The 20,057-nt window shown below is 33.6% G+C and overlaps 1 protein-coding gene across 2 annotated transcripts in view; it reads left to right on the top strand.

The window, feature by feature from the left end:
• ap3b1a (adaptor related protein complex 3 subunit beta 1a) overlaps positions 1–20,057 on the top strand; it is a 318,566-nt gene that overhangs the window by 131,406 nt on the left and 167,103 nt on the right. For both annotated transcript variants that reach the window (XM_028805706.2, XM_028805707.2), the window contains exons 14-18: positions 3,829–3,938; positions 4,649–4,825; positions 8,528–8,714; positions 10,659–10,789; positions 13,321–13,459. In XM_028805706.2, the coding sequence (XP_028661539.1) occupies positions 3,829–3,938; positions 4,649–4,825; positions 8,528–8,714; positions 10,659–10,789; positions 13,321–13,459 (744 nt within the window). The remainder of the gene's footprint in view (positions 1–3,828; positions 3,939–4,648; positions 4,826–8,527; positions 8,715–10,658; positions 10,790–13,320; positions 13,460–20,057) is intronic.

Raw genomic sequence — 20,057 nt, 5'->3', positions numbered from 1 at the left:
TGGTGCCTCGATCAAGGGCTGGTTTGTGCCTTGTACCTAATAATACTGCACAATAGTTTTCTGCTCCCTGTATTGGATTAAACACTTTCACAGTGTCTTGTATAAACTTTGGAAATGAATATACAGTATGAGGGGTTTCCTGGACTGTTTAGTTTAGAAAGCAAATTGCTTCAAAAAGATATAAGATGAAAGTCAGAAGTATTCTTAACAGTTAACAAGTAAAATGAAGGAATTAACCACTCACAAGCTGTATTTCCAAGGAACACCGTTAGTATTGATTTTTTACTTTGGTTTATCATGTGGTGATAAATTGAATATTATTTAAGTAAAATACTATGTCTCACTTAATGTCTATTCATCTTTGAAGTCAGTGCTGACTGTTTGCAGGTATATTATTGTTAAGTATAATTAATATTTTAATGCTGCTGGGATTTGCAATGATCTGAATTGAATCTGAATTGAATTTGAAATGTGAGACCTATGGGATTGAAAAATAACAAGAAGAGACAAGTGTAGTAAAGATTATGTCAAAAATATACCTCTGTCTCTAATTCGTATAAAATAACTTTCAGTATAAACTTAAATTTAACAATAAACTAAAGCTGTTAGCATGTTCTTATCTAGCAATTAAAAACTCCTACAAGTATATTCCTGTTGGTTACAGGCTTTCCAAATTTAAATTGCTGAAATGAAATTATCCTTTAGAGGGTGCACTTTGCAGAATAATGCAATATTTAATCTGATTATTTTTCAATTTCTGAACAAGTGATGTTTGTATTCCTTAGTGAAGTGATTGGAGAAGCCTGTCAAAATGTTAATGAAGTAACATTAATCTGTGTCCCAGTTTTATTTAATGATGATGGTCAAAATCTAATTTTTATATTTAGGGTAATTAGGCAAATTGCAGGTTTCTTCCGTTGTTTTGTATTAAAAATATATATGCAAAATGGTCAAGAAGCTAACAGAATGAGCAGATCAGAATATATTTATCAATTCACAGTGATAACACAATGTGCTTCTTCTCCATCCAGTCAATATGATGCTATTACAATGTCTGATGTCAAGCCCTAGGTTTCCTACCTGTGACATGTACCTGACATACTTCCTTGGACAGTGCCCAGAGGTATTGTCATTAGTTTTCTAAGCCACCTCAATTGCCTATTTACATTCCAGCCCAATGGTTGCTCTACCATAAGGTCCTCCCTGATTGTCTGTCATAGAGAATAAGCACAGCAATCATGATGAGAAAGATACTTTCAGGTGCACCTACATATAACTTGGGTCCAGATTGAGGCATATAGTAAACAATGAATAAAAATAAAATTTTTCTTATAGTAATTAGATCCCCTTTCACCACCACAATCACAGTATAGCTGCTTCGTGAATCTTCTCCCACATATGATGAGTCTCTTGTCGGAGAAAGTAGGGGGAGCAGATTGAAGTTTACTGGTCTCCATTCAGGTCAGTGGAAGTATATAGTTATGAGACATCCTTTGAGTTATCTTGAGGCCATTGCCTGTATGGTCCTATTTGGTAAGTCCTGTTGGCCTTAGTCAGATAATCACAACCTTGACAATATTTTGCAAGTTTCATTGGGACCTTTGTATTCTCCCTATTAAAATAAATAGTAGCCCAGAAAATAATATGTACCCTATGAAGAATCCAGTTCCCACCTTAATCTGATTTGAATTTAGGCCAAAAATGCAGTCATGGCTGTTGCTCCACAAATAACAACATTTATTTATATAGCACATTTTCATACAATAAAGTAGCTCAAAGTGCCATATAAACATGTCAAATGAGCTGGAAACCATTTTCTTCCATCAACACCATCAAGATGTTTTGAGTACACAGTTAAACATTTTTCTTCATGTTGTAATAGACACACTCTCTCTGAAAAGTATGTTGTTTTATGTCACAGTCTATTACCCAAAAAACACATCTTGAAACAAGTACTGATGCCAACACACTCAAACATCAAAGTAAAAAACAACTTGTTTGACCTTTTATGCTTTTTTTTTCTTTCAAACAACATCTGTTAAGGTACAGGAAGACAGCATATATATTATTAATACATGAGTCTCTGGTATTGCAGAATCAAGGGCAAGTTTCTTGTCTGTGGTTTAGGTCTTGGCTCAACCGCTGTTATTTCTGAGATAATGTGTAGATGCTTAATGAATGAATTTTAGGAAGACGCCATACAGATGTTAAGTGATCGTGACAGACAGAAATGTACAAATGTCATTGGCAGAAAGTCTAATTTTGCCATTTGGGGATATCAAGAGGCAGAATTCTCTTGGAGTGGAGTTTTCTAAGGTTCAAGTTGTATACTAGCTTTCTGCTTGTATATGTGTATTAAATTGCGAGAACATAAAAAACAACCAATGCCTATCATCTAGATACACCAGAGCATTCACTAAAGATGCGTTATTAGAGTAATATTAATAAAACCAATAACCCACAACAATCATGAGGCCTTTAATCATGTAGGGGGAGCAGAATCCTCATCTTTTTCTGTTGTGGTATGACAATTGAAATGTTAGTGTTGCAAAGAAAAGACATTTTCAGAAGCAAAGCAAACAAATGAAATGTACAGGTCTTTCAATGCTTTTTACAATCTGCTGAAGTTTCATTTTCAGCTTTATTTTGTCAAGTGTGTTTACAATTTGAAGCCTCCATGGTTACATGAACTGTGAATGCAAGAACTATTCACTTGAATACATAAACAAAATGTAATTTTTTTTATTGTATCATTGTAATGAAGATTTCTATAGTGCGAGCTTGCAGCTAAAGCATAAGACCCACAGCTAAAAACAGAAGTAACTCCAAGCTACACAGCATCAGTGTTATTACTTAGTAGGTAAGGGTGTAGGTTGCACATGTTTGCTGACTTCTCTCCCAGTACTGACACACTTTATGACTGTATTCGTCATTTCAATTTCCAGGATTTGCACCGTAGAAGTATACAACATTTATCAAATGTAAAATTGTAATTTTTAACACACTTTAGACGTGCCTAAATTAATACATGTAAATATGTCATATTACAATGTCTGCAGTGCAAAAATCTTAATACTTGGCATATACTGTATATAAAAATTAACATTTAACAACTAACTTTATGTCAGATTGTAGAGTATATTGGATTATACAAAATTATTACTAACTAAGTTATACTTTTACTCTACTATCTAAACTTTGACAAGTGTTTAGTTTATGAAATGCCTTGCAAATTAGCTTTGTTTAATAAATAAAACTGACAGACACACTTGTACTGTATGTGTGAGTATCAGTTATACTGTGTTTCACCACTTGAAGTGAATTGTGTTACTTTGCAAACAAACATAAATTGGTTACTAGTTTCCTGTGGTATGCCTTACATATTACTATTCTTCTTATATGAAGTGGAATCTAATAGGTAATATAGATCATACCTCTGAAACATAGTCATAGACTTGACAGCCTATATTCAAGCCTTCAGATTGGTTAGTAAATATAAGCTGAATTTGCATAAATTTTCTCAAAACCTTAAACGGTTTTAAAATCACTGTAGAGATCAGACAGCAAATACTGAATTAATGATTTTGTAATCCGATTCCTTTTTCTGGAACTTAAACTACGGGAACCTTAAGTGACAATTCATAAAATTGCTTTATTTTATTTAAGTGTTTTTCTTCCTTCTTAAAACTTTCAGTGTAAAAATGAAGGTTTTAACTTGATTGAATTTTGTATTTGTTAGGCACTGCAACTATATAAAGCTAAGTGTTTTGACTATGTATGTGTCTAATTTTAAAATTCTTTTAAAAAGGTAATTTTTTTTACTTACAGAAACTGTTGTGGCAGAAAGTGTGGTAGTTATCAAAAACCTTTTGCAAACCCAGTCCACACAGCATGGTGATATTATTAAACATATGGCCAAGCTTTTGGATAATATAACTGTAAGTATAAATAGCTCTCTGGCACATGTATTACTCTTAAATGGTACTCACTGTTGATTTGTCTCAAATAAAACTGCTGGATTAATGAAAGTAATTTGAAAATACTTTAATTGCCAAGAACCTACAGTATGCACATTTCTTTTTGAAATTTGAAACTTAATTGGGGGGGGGGGGGGAAAGTTTGGTTCAAAGGAACCAAATTGTCCATGCATTTGTATAGAGTGTTGTGGCTCCATGGCTGGTATCTTGAAGGATGCCGGTTCAAATCCTGTTACTGCCAGAAGTGATGCTACTTTGTTGCACCCTTGATAAAGACTCTTAAACTGAAAATTGTACTCTATAATGGCTGACCCAGTGCTCTGACACTGAAAGGTCATGCGAAAAGACAATCTCCCCTGGGTTGTTAATAAAGTATATCCAAAAAAAAAAACTAAATAAATTTATACAAATTGTTTTTTTAAGCTTTTAACATGTTTTTGATTGTTGGAGAAATTAGGCAAGAATCGTATTAATATTTATGCATGTTTGTTTTTTTCTTTTGTTTTTTCCTTTAGAATTGAAGTATTAATAGCCAGTGCAGCTGTTAAATTAAAGACATGTTATACAATATTATATTTTTGCTTAGCATTTAATATGCCATAATTTTATCTCAGTTTACAGTACAGTATTAATTTATTTACTAAATGAATTTGTTATAAATGTATCTCAAGGTTCCAATGGCAAGAGCCAGCATTCTGTGGCTTATCGGAGAATACTGTGAGAGAGTCCTAAAGATAGCACCTGATGTACTAAGAAAAATGGCTAAGACATTTACCTCTGAAGAAGAGATTGTGAAATTACAGATTTTGAACTTGGCTGCCAAACTATATCTTACAAACTCCAAACAGGTATTGATATAACTAAATTGTAGTTTATATAAGTTCTTAAGACAGTTCATTGAAACAATTTCCAAACATTTAATAAGCATTAGATTTTGTCTTAATTTTTTTTTACTATTCTAGAATTATCTGTATTATTAGTTTACATTATTAAAACTTAAATCGCTTAAAAAAGTATTTGTTAAAATCCTTCTTCTTATTCATCAGCATAAATCATAAATCTGAGATGACCTGGTTCCTTTCTCTTTTGTTTTCTATAAAGAGGGAACAATCTTTTTAAATTGCATCATTTTATTTCTTGTCTAAATAATTGCCCAAAGAAATACTAGTTTATGGGACTGGAGTTTAAGTGCTTTTGCAAGATAGGCTGATTTACAGTTTCCCCAGTGTATTTGTTCTTCAGTATAGCTGCTGTTCCCTCTCCCACAACGTTTCTGGAAAGAAGCCTGCTTTCGTGTGGAATGGCATTGTTTGAAATAATTTGCATGACTGGGAGCAAGCAGCTGCAAGTCTATTGAAAAGAGTTTTTGTTGTCACAAGTTTAGCTTTTGCATTAAATTTGGATCAAGAACTTATAAAATGTAAAGATTTATTTGATGTTTTCATCCTGAGTAATATCATCATCCTGAGTAATATCAGCAACCAGAAGTTCACATGCTAAAATAATTATTGTCATTATCCATCCGGCAGTGTTTCAAGCTGTGTTACTTTGCCTGGTTCCTGTTTTCTTAAGAGAAGAAGTTGATTTTTGTATTGAGGTTTTCTGGTCTAATACTAGGGGACAGAGACATCGAGATACCTATAACCCTTGTGGTGACTAGCTATAGTGCAGGTACGGTCTGTTTCACATATGATCCTCTCATGCTAGCATTAAATACATATATTGAAAATTAACTCATTATTCAGCTAGATGAGTGACTTGGTTGTTATGTACCTAACTGTGCATTAGTGATACTTCACTTTGTGTCACACTTGACCAACTGCATTATAAGCTGCCTTCTGCTTCAGATGTCTGGCACTAGCCCTCACCTTGGAAACAGAGCAGTGCTGAAGCTTTTGTTGACAGCCACATCCAAGGCAATAGTAAATCTGCTAAGTTTGCTAATAATAATAATTCTTTGCATTTATATAGCGCTTTTCTCACTACTCAAAGCGCTCAGCAATTGCAGGTTAAGGGCCTTGCTCAAGGCCCCAACAGAGCAGAGTCCCTATTGGCATTTACGGGATTCGAACCGGCAACCTTCCGATTGCCAGTGCAGATCCCTAGCTACAGAGAGCAGAAGCTGAGCCTCATCTGATTTGAAGCAGAGATTGTAGGGAGCTAATACTGACACTTTATAATAAACAAAAGTTTCTTTGGTGCTCATACGTTCAACATTTAGTTGGATTATTACATAATTTTGCCTGTTAAAGTTAGAAGGGTTGAGTTAGGGTCAGTTTCCTTCATGACCATGGCACCTAAGAATTGCAGACAGGTTTGTGTGTTATTTGATTGTGATTGATGCTTATCAGTTGAAGAGACCCAGATGTGCTTCTCTTCCAGTTCCACATTTAAATTCATACCTTAGCTTCCTAAGGAATGCCATTTCTTCAGATGTGGAGGCTTGATGTTAAATGTGAATTCAAAATTGCAGCTCAGATTAAAGAGCTGAATTGTAAGCTGAATGTACAATTCCAAACAAAAAGTGGCCAGTGCTGCTTTGTATTACATTTAATTATAGAAGAAAAATGCTTATTTAAGATTTAGTAGATGGGGAATTAGTGCCATTGCAAATAAGGCACAGAAGGGGCTGTCCTTAGGAATGTGACTGACTGGACTGTATACTGCACATTGAATAGTAATTTTTTTTTTAATCACATCTCACTTTAATGTTAATTGGTCTACAGTAGAAATGTCATGCATGCTACACAGCTGGTGCAAGCATTAAGAGAGTAATATATTCTATAACTTTGGGTGATTTGACTTTGGCTATATTTGTATAGAGCCTATTATTCTGTTGTTTATCAATCTAATAGGTTACTATTTAAACAATACATTTTCATCCAATTTTCCCACATGTTACAGTATACTGAAACTGAGGTTAATTTAAGATTAATTTCATTTTGAACGAAAGGGGTGATTTCAGCCTTTGACTATATATTTCATGAGGTAAGTCACTAAAATGACATGTGTAGTATTTGCTTTTTAATCTAGAGTATTGTGTTCTCCACCCCAGCTGATGGTGCAGATGTCATGAAACTGCTTCATCAATAAATGCCACAGAAAATCCAAATGGCCATTTCTTGGTATTTTACTTATGTTTCCGTGTTGTTCATACTGACAATTTGTGTGTAATGTGTTCATCACACAGCAGGATTAAAAATAAGGAAAATGTCCTGTCTATGCTTTACTGTACTAGATCTGACCATAATTTGGTTTATCTGATCCCCAAAACAAAAACCTGTAGTTCAGTTAACTAATTAATAAACAAATATGAGCATAACCTATAATCTGGTTAATTGAAATTTTGTGTAAATATTTTAAAACATTTTTCATAGTGAGGAGTTTAAATTATATGAAAAAGTGTAATGTGTTGGATGAATTTACACGCAGTAAACCAGTACTTTTCTGCAGTATTATTTGTAGAAACTTACAAACATTGATGTAATATATAATTATTAAATGCCATTTATAACATGCGGTTTGGGTTAGTTTGCTTTATCTATAATGTATCCTTTTGCCATTAAAGTAAATGTATTATTTCTTGAATATTCTACTGAATTATTATTTTTTTCATCTCCTTTGATAGTTTTCTTATTATGATATAAACTCTGACCATGGGATGAGTAAATGTAAAATAACTTTTAGAAGCAGAAAACATTTACAATATGTATAGCAACTGATAAAATATTGTGAGTTTAGTATTTGTAACATCATCTAGCTGTGTTTCTAGTGATGGTCTTGGAAATGGAAGAGGAATAGAAACATAATAATTCTATATCACGATAATAATTCTTTTTTTGGGGAGGACTTTATAAATAAATGACCAGCATTAACTGAAGCTATAAACAGGAGAAAAGGATAGTGTGAAGTCACTTATCCTAGTTTGCTGAGGAGTTCAGCATCTTGCCAAGACGAGGAAGTAACAGCTAAATGCACTGCAAATAATTTGCAGTAATACAGTTTTGTGATTCATGTGGTTGACTTAATGGGTCATAATTCAGGGTAAAGTAACTGAGCATTATCAGAGTGTGGACATTGCGCATGCAGAGGACAGTATCTCTTCATAAAGCACACCTCTGCTGGAGCACTTTGCAAGCCCTGTAATGCCCTCTGATGTTTTGATGTCCTGCATATTTTTCTGATTAACTTTGAGGGCTGTGTTTTTAGTTGTATTTCTACATTCATTATCCTCACGTAGACCCTTCAGCAGTGTTGCCATATATGATTATTTTTTAATGATGCCTTTCTTTCCACTTCAGCAGTTTAATAATCTAGCACATGCCGGCTTCTCAGCTCTCAGCATTCACCTACTCAGTGCAGAAGAGGACATGTGTCTTGGCTTCAGAATTCGATTTGCTGCTTTGGAACCTCTAATTCCCAACAGGGCAACATTTATTTGCCATAACCATTCATTTTTATTACTGCTTTAAATATGTTTATTCAAGAGTTATCAATAATCATAAATAACATGCTTTCTCCTTGTTTTGTTTTCTTTTTCTTTCCACCAGACGAAATTGCTTACACAGTATATATTAAATCTGGCCAAGTATGATCAGAACTATGACATTAGAGATCGTACAAGATTTATTAGGCAGCTGATTGTTCCCAATGAGAAGAGCGGTGCTTTGAGCAAATATGCAAAGAAAATTTTTCTGGCCCCAAAGCCTGCTCCAGTCCTGGAGTCTCCATTTAAAGGTAATAATTTTTGAAGTTAATGAAAATGCATATGCAAAAATCTACTTCTGCTACTGGTAATGCTTTTAATGTTGATTATTTGTTGCTATATTTAATCAGTGTAATTGCATTTTTTAAGAGAGTCCTATTTTTGATGTATTGCTGTTTCATATGTCATGACTAATGAGTGTTATTTTTACCTTATCCATTTCCTTTTCCTGTTTTAGAAAAGATTATCCATACTATTTTAAATAACTGTTCTAAACTCACACTCTTTCAATATTTACACCAATAATTTAATTAGGTCTATCATAAGTCGTGTATCCTACAGTTTTTTGTCACTTTGCTAGCTATGGAGATTTTAGCTGACGGGTTTTGCATTTTCTGAGCCAAACTGTAGGAACCTCCTATTTCTGTTATTCTGATAAGTTTCCATAATTCGAAACATGATACTAAGCAAATAAATAATTAACTGTTTATAAAATAATGAGGGATATGGTAATAATGTAAACATTAGAAAATTGTACTTTGTTTTAACAGTGTCCTGATTCCACTGATTTAGCGTGATATTTGCATAAAGATATAGACTTGCAAAGTAGCACATAAAACTTGTCCTGATGATTACATTCTGATATAATGTGAAGTTAAATGGATTATTTATTTATTTTTATGCTTTTTGGCTCAGATGATTATTTGGAAACTGTTAATAATTCTAAAGCTGTTTCCTTTGTCTACAATAATTTTATTTTAGTCAGAGAACTAAAATAATAAATATGTAAATAGTATAAAGTTATAATAATTTGTGGGCTTTCATAGTGTTGTATCTCTTTAAATATGGAACATTAAGGTTATCATTTTTAAAATGCTCATAAGATCCAAACATTTATACATATTTACATTAATAGGCCTGTCTTTAAGCACTAATTTGTAGGTCTGCAAGCAGTGGCACTTTGCACGACTTGTCTGACTGCTTTTTCTTCATCGGGTGACATGGTGAGAGTTGGGAGCTACTGTATGTGTAAGAAGAAGATAGCCAGTGACAGACTCTTAGTCCTTAAAATTCAAGGTTCTGTGTAAATTATATAAAGCCAAACCATGTTTGCAGCTTTTGGAAGAATTGTGGTGTGCTGCTGTCATTTACTTTTACCCCACCTAGGTCATTGCTGTTGGTCTAAAAGGGTGAAGCAGCTGCACAACAGTGCTAGCAAATAAATGCCTGAAACATGAACTAATAAGATAAATGTTAAATGCTGATACTTTCTTCATTTTGTGAAATGTGAATTGAGCTTTATTCCATATTTAAATCAAGATTAAATTTGAAAATCCCAAGTCATCATAAATGTTAAGTCATTTATCCTGAAGCTTCACTGTTTTGCTTGTTGCTATCTGTTCATAACCTTTGATGTTATGTTTACCTACATAAAGCATACTTAACTGCAGGAGGTGCTTCATAACATGTTAAATATATTAATTTTTAATGTTTCATAATCTGTTATTCACAAATAAAATATAATGTAGTATTGGAAAGATTAATTTCATTCTTTATAAAATCATCTAAAATAAAAAAAAAACAACAACGGACGGTGTTTCCAGGAGAGAGGAAGAAAAAACTATTAAAATTCTGGATGAGTTTGTGCCAAGACATGTTATGCGGATTGTTTAACTGCGCTGTCATTCTTAATATTCACAGTAAAGTAATTTTTAGAGAAGCAACATTTCAGAGCAACACCTCTAAACACACTGACTGATTAGCTTTTTTATTGACCATTATGGGGAAGATTATTGTAATCTATGGGCTGAAATCAGTTTTTTGACCTATTAGGAGCCTCTTTAGTTTGTATTTATACCATGACATTTGAAATAATATAGTACCAATTACTAGACGCCCTGATTAAGATTGCAGTGTATGGCACTGAGCTCATGTTGTTTATTACTGCATTCATTTCTCTCCCCTTATTTTAATAGATAGGGATCGCTTCCAGCTTGGCACATTATCCCATACCCTTAACACCAAAGCCTCTGGTTATCTGGAGCTGTCTCAATGGCCTGAAGTAGCCCCTGACCCATCTATGAGAAACGTGGAGGTTATTGAGCCGGTATGGATGTTGTTTTTGTTTATTTGTACTGGTAAACAGGCTTCTGATGATCTTTATATTCTTTCAGTTTTCATACTTAAAAATTTATGAGACCCTGCTTACATTATAAAACAGACTTGTACTTTACATGTAAATTTTCTCCTCTAGTGCATTATGTAGAAAACTTGTGATTTAGTGGTTAAAAAAATGTTTTAATCCTAGAGCATCCATATTGAAATTCTTGTCAAGCCACTGACTCTCTAGATGACCTTGTTCAGGTCCTCTAACTACTGTGTCCCTGATCTTTGAATAAGATATGAAATCCAAAGTAATTGTTTAGAACAATAATTAAGTAAAATTCAAAGTCTAATTTTTGCTATATTTTGGTAATCCTGTTTTTTTTTTTATCCATTTCTTTTTCTACTAAAAATGGAAATGTGAATGCAGATATTATTTTACAAGAGTTTATATTTTCTCTATTTTTTTTGGAATTATTACATAGGCATGTTGTAGATTTTTGTATTTTGTAATCAAGATACAAAAAACTATTGGAGTGACGTTAATGAAGGCAGTTGTCTTCCTTATGTAAAAGAGGATGGTTAAAAATGTGGATATATTAATCCAGTTATTAGTATTCCTAATTGACTAACTGTGCTTAAGTTTAATTAGGGATGAATCATGTGTTACTTCTCAAGTTTAATGTATGATTCAGCTTTTAATGTGACATTGCATATATTATGGCTTTTAATAGGTTTCTGATGTTGCTTAGAATAATTGTTTGGGAATGTATAGACAGACAAATTTTATTGCCTAGTTTCATAAATTAATCGACATGAAGGAAGGTTTTATAATGCTTAACACTTTGAAATTGGTAGAAAATGGAAGACCAACTTCTTAGAGAAGATGCTTAATATGGCAGCTTGCATAGCTCAATAAGCTGGTTCAATGAATCTGAAGTGTTAGCCACAAAGAATGCTGTACAATATTTGTGTCATATCACTGCACATCACTATTGCAGTATTTCAACTACATACTGTGTACATATATGTAAATACACTAATTGAGCAGACAAATATAAACAAATCATCATGCTGCAGTTGTGATTTTTTTCTTCTTTGAGGCATGGCATACTGTTTATTTTTCTTTATAGAATTTTCGATATAGTCCTATAGGTTTTATTATTAACTATATTCTGAATTTAATTAATACATTGCTGTATGCTCAGTAAGACTTTTTGTACCAAAAAATATAAAATATAATTATATTATATATGAAAACTAATTTTAGTCAAGTAATTTTTTGCACTTTTTGTACCATATATCCATTCATCCATTTTTCAAACCAGCATATCACAGTAATCATCCAGCGTAATGTAGGAACTTTCTTCTGACAGTGTGCCAGTCCATTGCAAGTTGAACACACACACACACACACCTGGGACCAATTTAGTAACACCAGTCCACCTAACATGCATGTTTTTGAACTGTGTGAGGAAACAGGAGCACTCTGAGTAAAGTTACATGGCCTTGGGACCATGGGATGAACTCCAGTCTCCTTGTTGTGACAGCAGTGCTGCTGCACCACCATGCTGACCTCAACCCTGTACACTTCATTTTATAGTAATTAATAAAGGAACGCAAACTAAAAGCCCTATAAATAAAGGAATGCAAACTAAAAGCTATGTGCTGTCCCTAAAATACTGCTTTTATTTACTATCCATTAATTTTGTAACATAATACTGGGCAAGGACACAAGGTAGGAAGAAGTCATGGGTAGGGTGCCTGCGAATTTCAGGCACACTTATACGTATGCGTATCTACACTCAGTCATATGATACCAGTTTATTGAAGTGACTGATCCTAACAGTAAAGTGTAATTTCTTTCTAGTTTAGTATAGATCAGACTAATCTGTGAAGTCTATAAAGACAGGATAGTGTTCAGGAGAGACTGGCATCTATTGTATAAGGAGACTACAATATCAGGAGCCTGGAATTAGTGAATCAGCTTTATAAGGATAAATGAGCAACTTGCACACTTTTTTTAAGCAATATTAGTATTCTAATGTCGGGTGATAGTGAAAATGTGCATGCTCCGCTGCATTTCCCAGTTTAGGCACTGTACATGTGTGTTGCCCATTTGTTACCCCCCAATCCCTGGAATCATGTTACTGCATAAAGCATTATGAGAATTTAGAATTACCAGTTAGCAAATAATTAAAATAATGTAATGATAATTCAGTAATTTAGTTTGCCTATTATTATTTGGATTGCTCAGCTAGAAACAGTGAGTGTATGTTTGCTATGGGATATGTGGTTAAATATGTTACATTTAATATGTTTCAAAATTAAGAATGTTTTATTTAATTCAGTTTTGTTCATCTTACATTCAGTTTGTTTAATAATACATAATATTGATTTTTTTTAATTCACTTATGCAGTAAAACAAATAAAAAAATGTTCTTTTTATTAAAATGTTAGAGATTTTTTTCTCAGTGCCCAAGTGTTAAAATGTGTTAAGTGTCATTTTGTCAGTAATCAAATGGATTTTTGCAGGTAAATCAATGGAAACCTCAATTAGGGAAAGTTAAGACTACAAAGCCTGCTCATTCATTCTACTCAGATGGAGACGAGGAGGATGAGGAGGAGGCAGCTTCAGGTAGTGAAGAGAGCAGTAGTGAAGACAGCAGCAGCGGTATGTAATGTTTTAAAGGTCTTTTTACATGATGCTCTTAAATGGAAGAACTGCAATATGTGTGCTTACACTTGATGTAAAGATCAAAGATAGAAGACAAAAGCAAGTGTTTGGGACAAGTGCCAATAATATTGCAAATGTAAACAAATGAGGACAGCATAGTGGCATGTACATGTTCAAGCAAGAAATCCAGAAGGCGCTTGATTAATTTAAAAAGTAGAATAAATGTATTCATAAAAGAATTTCATTGCCAGCATTCACTGTAATGCATATACACATGGATGGAGTTAGATTAGACTTGTAACTTTTCCAATTTATACAAGGAATCAGGTACAAACATGGAACAGTTTTGCTAACAATGTGCAGTTGTAGCACCAATATTTTGTTCTAAATTTAATTTTTGTTTTAGACATTAGGTAGTTCCATTTTTTTTATTTTGAAAAATGAGTTGTAAATAATTGGTGATGGTTATGCTATGCAAGTTACACAGCTTAATGTATGAATTATTTCTTAAATACATAATTTAGGGAAAACAGAATTGGTACAGAAATACATGTGTGCTATAGTATCTCAAACTATTACTAATTCACAGAATTATGATTTTGTAAGTGTATTAGCAATTATAAATACAATTGCCCACTGAAGTCCAATTCACAAAGATTGTACAATTGAATTGAAGTTTAAAGAAAAATAAAATGTATAGCTCAAAAGGAAAGGGGGACAGTGGATATCTGAATGTGACACAATACAGTTCCTACAGAACTGACTTCCAGCAACAGTCTAGCCAGCTGTATTGACTTTAACATTTAGAAAGATTAGAAAAGTTCAAAAACAGACACAAGTAAATAAACAGTAACTTGTTGATGTGAGTTTGTTTGCTCTTTAATTTCCCTTCACCTACCCTTTTGTTGTTTTAACTGTTTTTGGAGTTTATGCTGGATTTCGTGGGTTTGGGGTAGTTATTTGAAGGTGGTTGTTGAACAGTTTTGCTGTCCACATGTTACTCTACACCCCTGCAGGTTTTTATACTGAACTTTTATTCTTCCTTGTTTTTTGTAGTCTTCTTCTTTCCCTGTTACAATAGCTAATCTTAATTTTCTCTCATGGAATATGAAAGGGTCAAGTGTTAATGATCGTTTACAAAGGCAGACATATTGTAGTGTGTTTCCAAGAAACGCACCTCATTTCTGAAGATGCATAATACACTACCTCCAGGTGATATCATGTTGCTACTTCGTCTTTTACGCCTACCTGGAAGAATATGGTCATGATTTTAGTTTGGCAATCATTACACCTCTGGTGGTGATGATAAATGAAGGTTCTGCTATATTCTGGCAGTGCAAGGTGGCAGGAAACTCGCTTTCTGTTTGATTTGTGCCCCCACTCCATGCAGAAATACTCTTATTCTTTTTGGGTGTGGTTAAAAATATTTTAGCATTTGATGGCTTTGAATTTTCTTGTACTGATGAAATTCCTTTATTCGCCTACTTTTAGATAAATATTCCATGATCAATCAGCGTATTTCTTGTGCCTCATCTACTCTGGCCAGATTTGTTTCAGATCTTGCTTTGGTCGTCTCATATTAAGACTGCCAAATTCATATGTGAAATACCCCCACTGTAAAATACTGTTACTTGTGTTCGTAAAGACATCACTGTATTACATTTTCACTGTGTTTTGGGAGAGGCTATACAATTTCTCACTTCTTAAAACAGTCTTACCTTTCATTTCAGTCTTGTTTGTCTGATGAATATACTTTGTTTAAACTACTTGAGTGTGATGCTACCTTTACCTGTCCCAAACCCACCGTCGTTTTTTGGAGTGAAGTTCACTTGTATTCTTCATTGTTTTTGTGGAATTCACACCAGCCAAGAATTAAACATTTGGCCCTCAGTCTGGTTAGTTTGGATGGGGGAGTGTCCCTCCCCAATTTAAGCTTTGTTTTATGTCTGCTTTCGCATTACTTTCGCCTCTCTGGCTTTCAATGAACTCTTGTTTAGTTTTGCTTATTCACCTTCCAAATATTTTTTTCATTCTGCAACATACCCAGCCTACCACCAATAAATGAGGTTCTGTCATTTCCTACATTCTTCTGGTGTTTCATAAAGTTTTGTGCAGAAATATGTGTAGATTCCTATGTTTTATACCAATTCTCTCATCATTGTTTGGTGTCTCATTTCCTTTCAGTGCTGGTCCAATCTAGGAATCTGTACACTGGGTGATCTTATGGGGAATTGGGACTCCTTTCATTCCAAGACATCTGCTCTAAATTCTCAGTTTCTCCCCCTATCTTTTTCTTTTGCCCACAGCTAAGGTTGATCCTCAAAGCTTGTAGCATTTATTTGTACTCTTCTATTCCACATCCCACCCCATTTTTAAAAATGTGTTTCCACTGCTAGGTTTAAATCTGAACTAGTTTCTGTCTTGTATGCCTGTCTTCATGATGCATGCAAGAAACTGCTTTCTTTTTCACTAAATTGAGATTCAGATCTGGCAGCTTCCTCCCTTGAGCTGGGATTCAATTTTAAACTCTAAAAAGCCCAATTATCAATTTATTCAATATAAAATAATCAATAGTATTTAATACAACCCCAGTGAAATGGTATTTTAATGAGTTGTACCCTTTTGACCCTGATTGAAATTTATGGTCTCCTAAAATTCCTGTTTCTTTTTTCATATATTTTGGTCCTGTCTGCCTCTTACTGCATCCTTATGGTCCTCCATTAATATGTCTTGTTTGTTTATCCTGAATGCTACTATTTTGTATTCTCCGCTGTTTTTTCTACTCCTGGATCTTTCTTTGTACTTTTTTTTCTCCTAGTGATCAAAAAACTGGCAATTTACTGTAAAAAAAATCGGGAACCTGGAGAAATGTATTTTATGTGGTGTTTTTTTTTTGGTTCTTTTTCAGACATCTCATTGGGGTGCAAGGGCTGGGGACCTTTTTCTGTCTTTGATTTTTGTGACATTTCTCATTTTCCTGTTCCAATTTTTCTTTTAAATCAATAATGTTTAAAAAAAGGATGCATTAGTATATAGTTTTTAGTTAAGATGCATAAATGTTTCCTATTTATAAGGTTTTAAAGTGTTTTGAACATGTTTTATACATGAATTAATCAACCACTGTTATTTTCTAAATAAAAATTGATCAATGCATATCAGTACATTAATTTTAGTTTATCACCCGGAGGCCTGTACTGATATACACATTTAAAAATAAAATATTGGTGGAATAAACATACTGTATATTTTGTACCATTATAAATACAGTAGTTATGCACTGTATTTATAAGTAATTGTTGAAAACTTCTAAAGCTGTACTTCCCTTTTTTCAGATATATGTAAATTCCTCTCAAGTATTTTTAAAGAAAAGGTATTTTATTATGAAATTCAGATGAAGACAAGCGAGTATTGTCTACTTGTCTACATAATTTTATGACACAAGTAAAACGCAGTGCAGGCTTATTTGAATAATATTGCCAGCTCATGAGGCCTTTGTCATACATCTGCTGCCCCTATCGTTTTCTGCAGTTAATGTTTTTGACCTGTATGAGGTGGATAAAATAGAACAGTAGGCATGATCCACACTGGAGTTAGTCTCACTGAAGCCAGGTGTACAATATATGCATCTGAAGACAACCATGAGTAAATTTTGCTTAAAACTGTGTGGGAATAATTAGACTTCTCACTTTGTGTCAGATTTCTAAACCAATCCAATGCCTCATGAAGGCTGCACTTAAAGTCGGGCGGTGATTTTGAACTGCAAAAGAAAAGAGGTGCTCTTGTTAGCTTGATCCAACAGAGAGCAAGCTTCTGTTTACAATAAACTGTCTACATTTTAAGTCTCCTTACAAAAATTCGTACGTGAGTGTCAGTAGGCTTTGCACCCTGGGAACCAAGTTATCCGAAATATTGTATAACATTTAAGTATAAAAAATAAAAAAAAATTATTTATTGCACTGATGCTTATCTTTCTCATCATAAAATAGGTCATTACGATAGCAATTGGTGAGAAGAATTCATAATTAATTGCAGAAGTACGGTATTTAAGGGTTCCCCTAGAGTGCCTCTTTCTCTTGCATGATTTGGCTCAAAAACACTGCATGTCATCATCATCTCATAACTTGGCTTAAGTTTCGAGTTTGGAATTTTTCTGTCCATCCATTTTAGCTGTAGACCATCTTCAAGAAACTGCGGCATACAGGCGTGTAAAAAAAAAAAAAAAAAAAAAAAGGGGGACCCTTTTCACTGCTACACTGCTAAACATGCATGCAACGGAGTACATGCGTTAGTGGAGGTATTGAACGGTGAAAATGGACAGAGAACATTCCGAAACTGAAGCTGTAGCAGACGATAAAGTTGAACATGATGACACAGAAGAACTTTTGCCGAAAAAAGGAGCCGTGTCTGTTGTCTGAAGATACTTTGTTTTTAAAAGGTTGGATGTGGACCATTATGTTCAAATGTGTGAATACTGTTTCTATACTACTGGATAATACTGCAAGCCAGATTGTACTTGTTTTATTTTTTTTCAATACTGTGTAATGTACCTGGGTACTGTGTAATAGTGTGACGACATGTTCACTTTATTCTCGACATTTCCACTTTAATCTCGACGCTTATGACGAGAATAAAGTCAACATGTTGATTTTATTCTCGACATTTCTACTTTATTCTCGCCGTTTATGTCGAGATTAAAGTCGAAATGTTGACTTTATTCATATAATTTGTCATTGAAGTAGAACATCGTAAACCAAGCTTCATCTTAAAATGAATATTTAATTTACTAGATTTTCTCAAACCCTGTCATAAGTTATGTAGCACATTAAATGATTTGTGGTAAGTGTTCCCCAACCCAGTTAATTGCTACGCACTTCTTAAACTGACTTCCTCTTGCAGTAAGAGGAGGCACAGGCAGCGATCACCACACAGAATGCATTAATTTCATGATATTCCTGTTCCCTGAACATTTAGTTTAATGATGGTAAAGTTGTTTAAAAAGTCACTTTAACGTGTCAGTGGACAGAGATTGTTAACATTAACAGAAAGTGTAGTTGGTTTACAAAAAAATATTTATTATTTATTCCTTTTCTAAGACCTGTTCACTGCAATACAACTTTTGACAAGCACCTCTGGAAATGTTATAGTCTAAATGCCTCTTTGGATGATTGAAAATATGTTGTCAAAATTATAGTTTAAGTTGTTTGCAAATTTTGTTCAATGAAAAGGTTCTATATTTTGACTGCAACTGTCATGCAATGTGATTCCTTCTCTTCATTAGTGCCACCCCCTTGAAAACTATCACTTTATGTGACCATGCAAACCTGTATTAATACTTGCGTGCACATTAAAATGTCTTTTTGTACAATGTACAATTCTCATGACAGTGGAATGGGTTATTCTTAGCCAGTCTACTGCAGTAATTGCAGTGGAAAATATGGTTAACATCCACTCATGCAATGGAAAAAAATACAGTCGAATACCGTGAAACCGGTATAATTTTGAAAAATTACCGCCCAGTACTAGTTCAGACAAAAACTGCAAAAGCATTCACAAATGTATTGTTCAGTTTAAACTTAATATCCCTTGCTTTGTACCGTGTCGTATGTGCTCTGTAATTCAACATTGTATTATCGTTAATTGTTGTTACACTCTGGACCTCCTGGGGGTAGTAGTGAAGGAGAGAATTAAAATGAAACTGAGTGCTATTATGAACAATGCTGCACATCCTCTCTCTAACACATTGAGGACTTTCACCCAAAGCATTATTCAGCAGAAGTGCGTCTAGAAACGCTATAGGGGCTCATTTATACCAACAACAATATGTCTGTATAGTGCCTCACTGTGACAACCAAGTTGGAACTTTTCATTCTTTGTAATTTCCTTGCTTTATAGTCATTCCGGTGTAAGTTCAGACCAGTTTAAATATTCATTTATTTAAAGAGCTTTTGTTAAAAAAAGCCAAACTTTCAAACTTTGTATACTGTATATTAGTTTTCTGTATGCTGTCTGGGTGTGAATAATAAGTCCATTGTGACTTGCAAGTCTTTTTTTTCCCTTAACAATTCAGACTTTAGCTTTCATTTGCAATGAATAAGTGATTAATAATTTAAGAAACAAGCAAGATGTCCAGGGGTGATCCTCTGTATAGTATAAATTCTGCTGGAGCCACAGACATTTTTAAATATATTTTCAAAATTTTCCAGAAATTATCACTTGCATTTGCTTAAGGTATAATAAAATTGCAAAATCAGCATCAGACTCTTAAATTACAGCTGTAGTATTGCCACTAATTATATTAGCATATTTGTAGTTTAAAGCATTTTCCATTTAAGACATCGTGATGCACATCAGGGTTTTACTTGTAAAAGGAATTTAGCAGGTAGAGTAAAAGGTTTTCAACATATTTTACTACTATTTCTTAAAACCCGTTTGTTTCAACAGAGATGACCATTGTTGTAAGAGTAATAACTTACGTATTTTTCAAACAGTATTGTTTTATTCAATATATAAAGCTTATTTCTTTTTTTTTTTTTTTTTTGCAAGTTTTATTCACTTTTGCCCTACTCCATTCTTTTACATTGCTGTAAAGTAATAA

The sequence above is a fragment of the Erpetoichthys calabaricus genome, chromosome 7 (assembly GCF_900747795.2).
Source record: "Erpetoichthys calabaricus chromosome 7, fErpCal1.3, whole genome shotgun sequence".
In the NCBI taxonomy this organism is placed as follows: domain Eukaryota; kingdom Metazoa; phylum Chordata; class Cladistia; order Polypteriformes; family Polypteridae; genus Erpetoichthys; species Erpetoichthys calabaricus.
The sequence above is the reverse complement of the archived record's forward strand: the minus strand, read 5'-3'. Positions and strand labels throughout refer to the sequence as shown.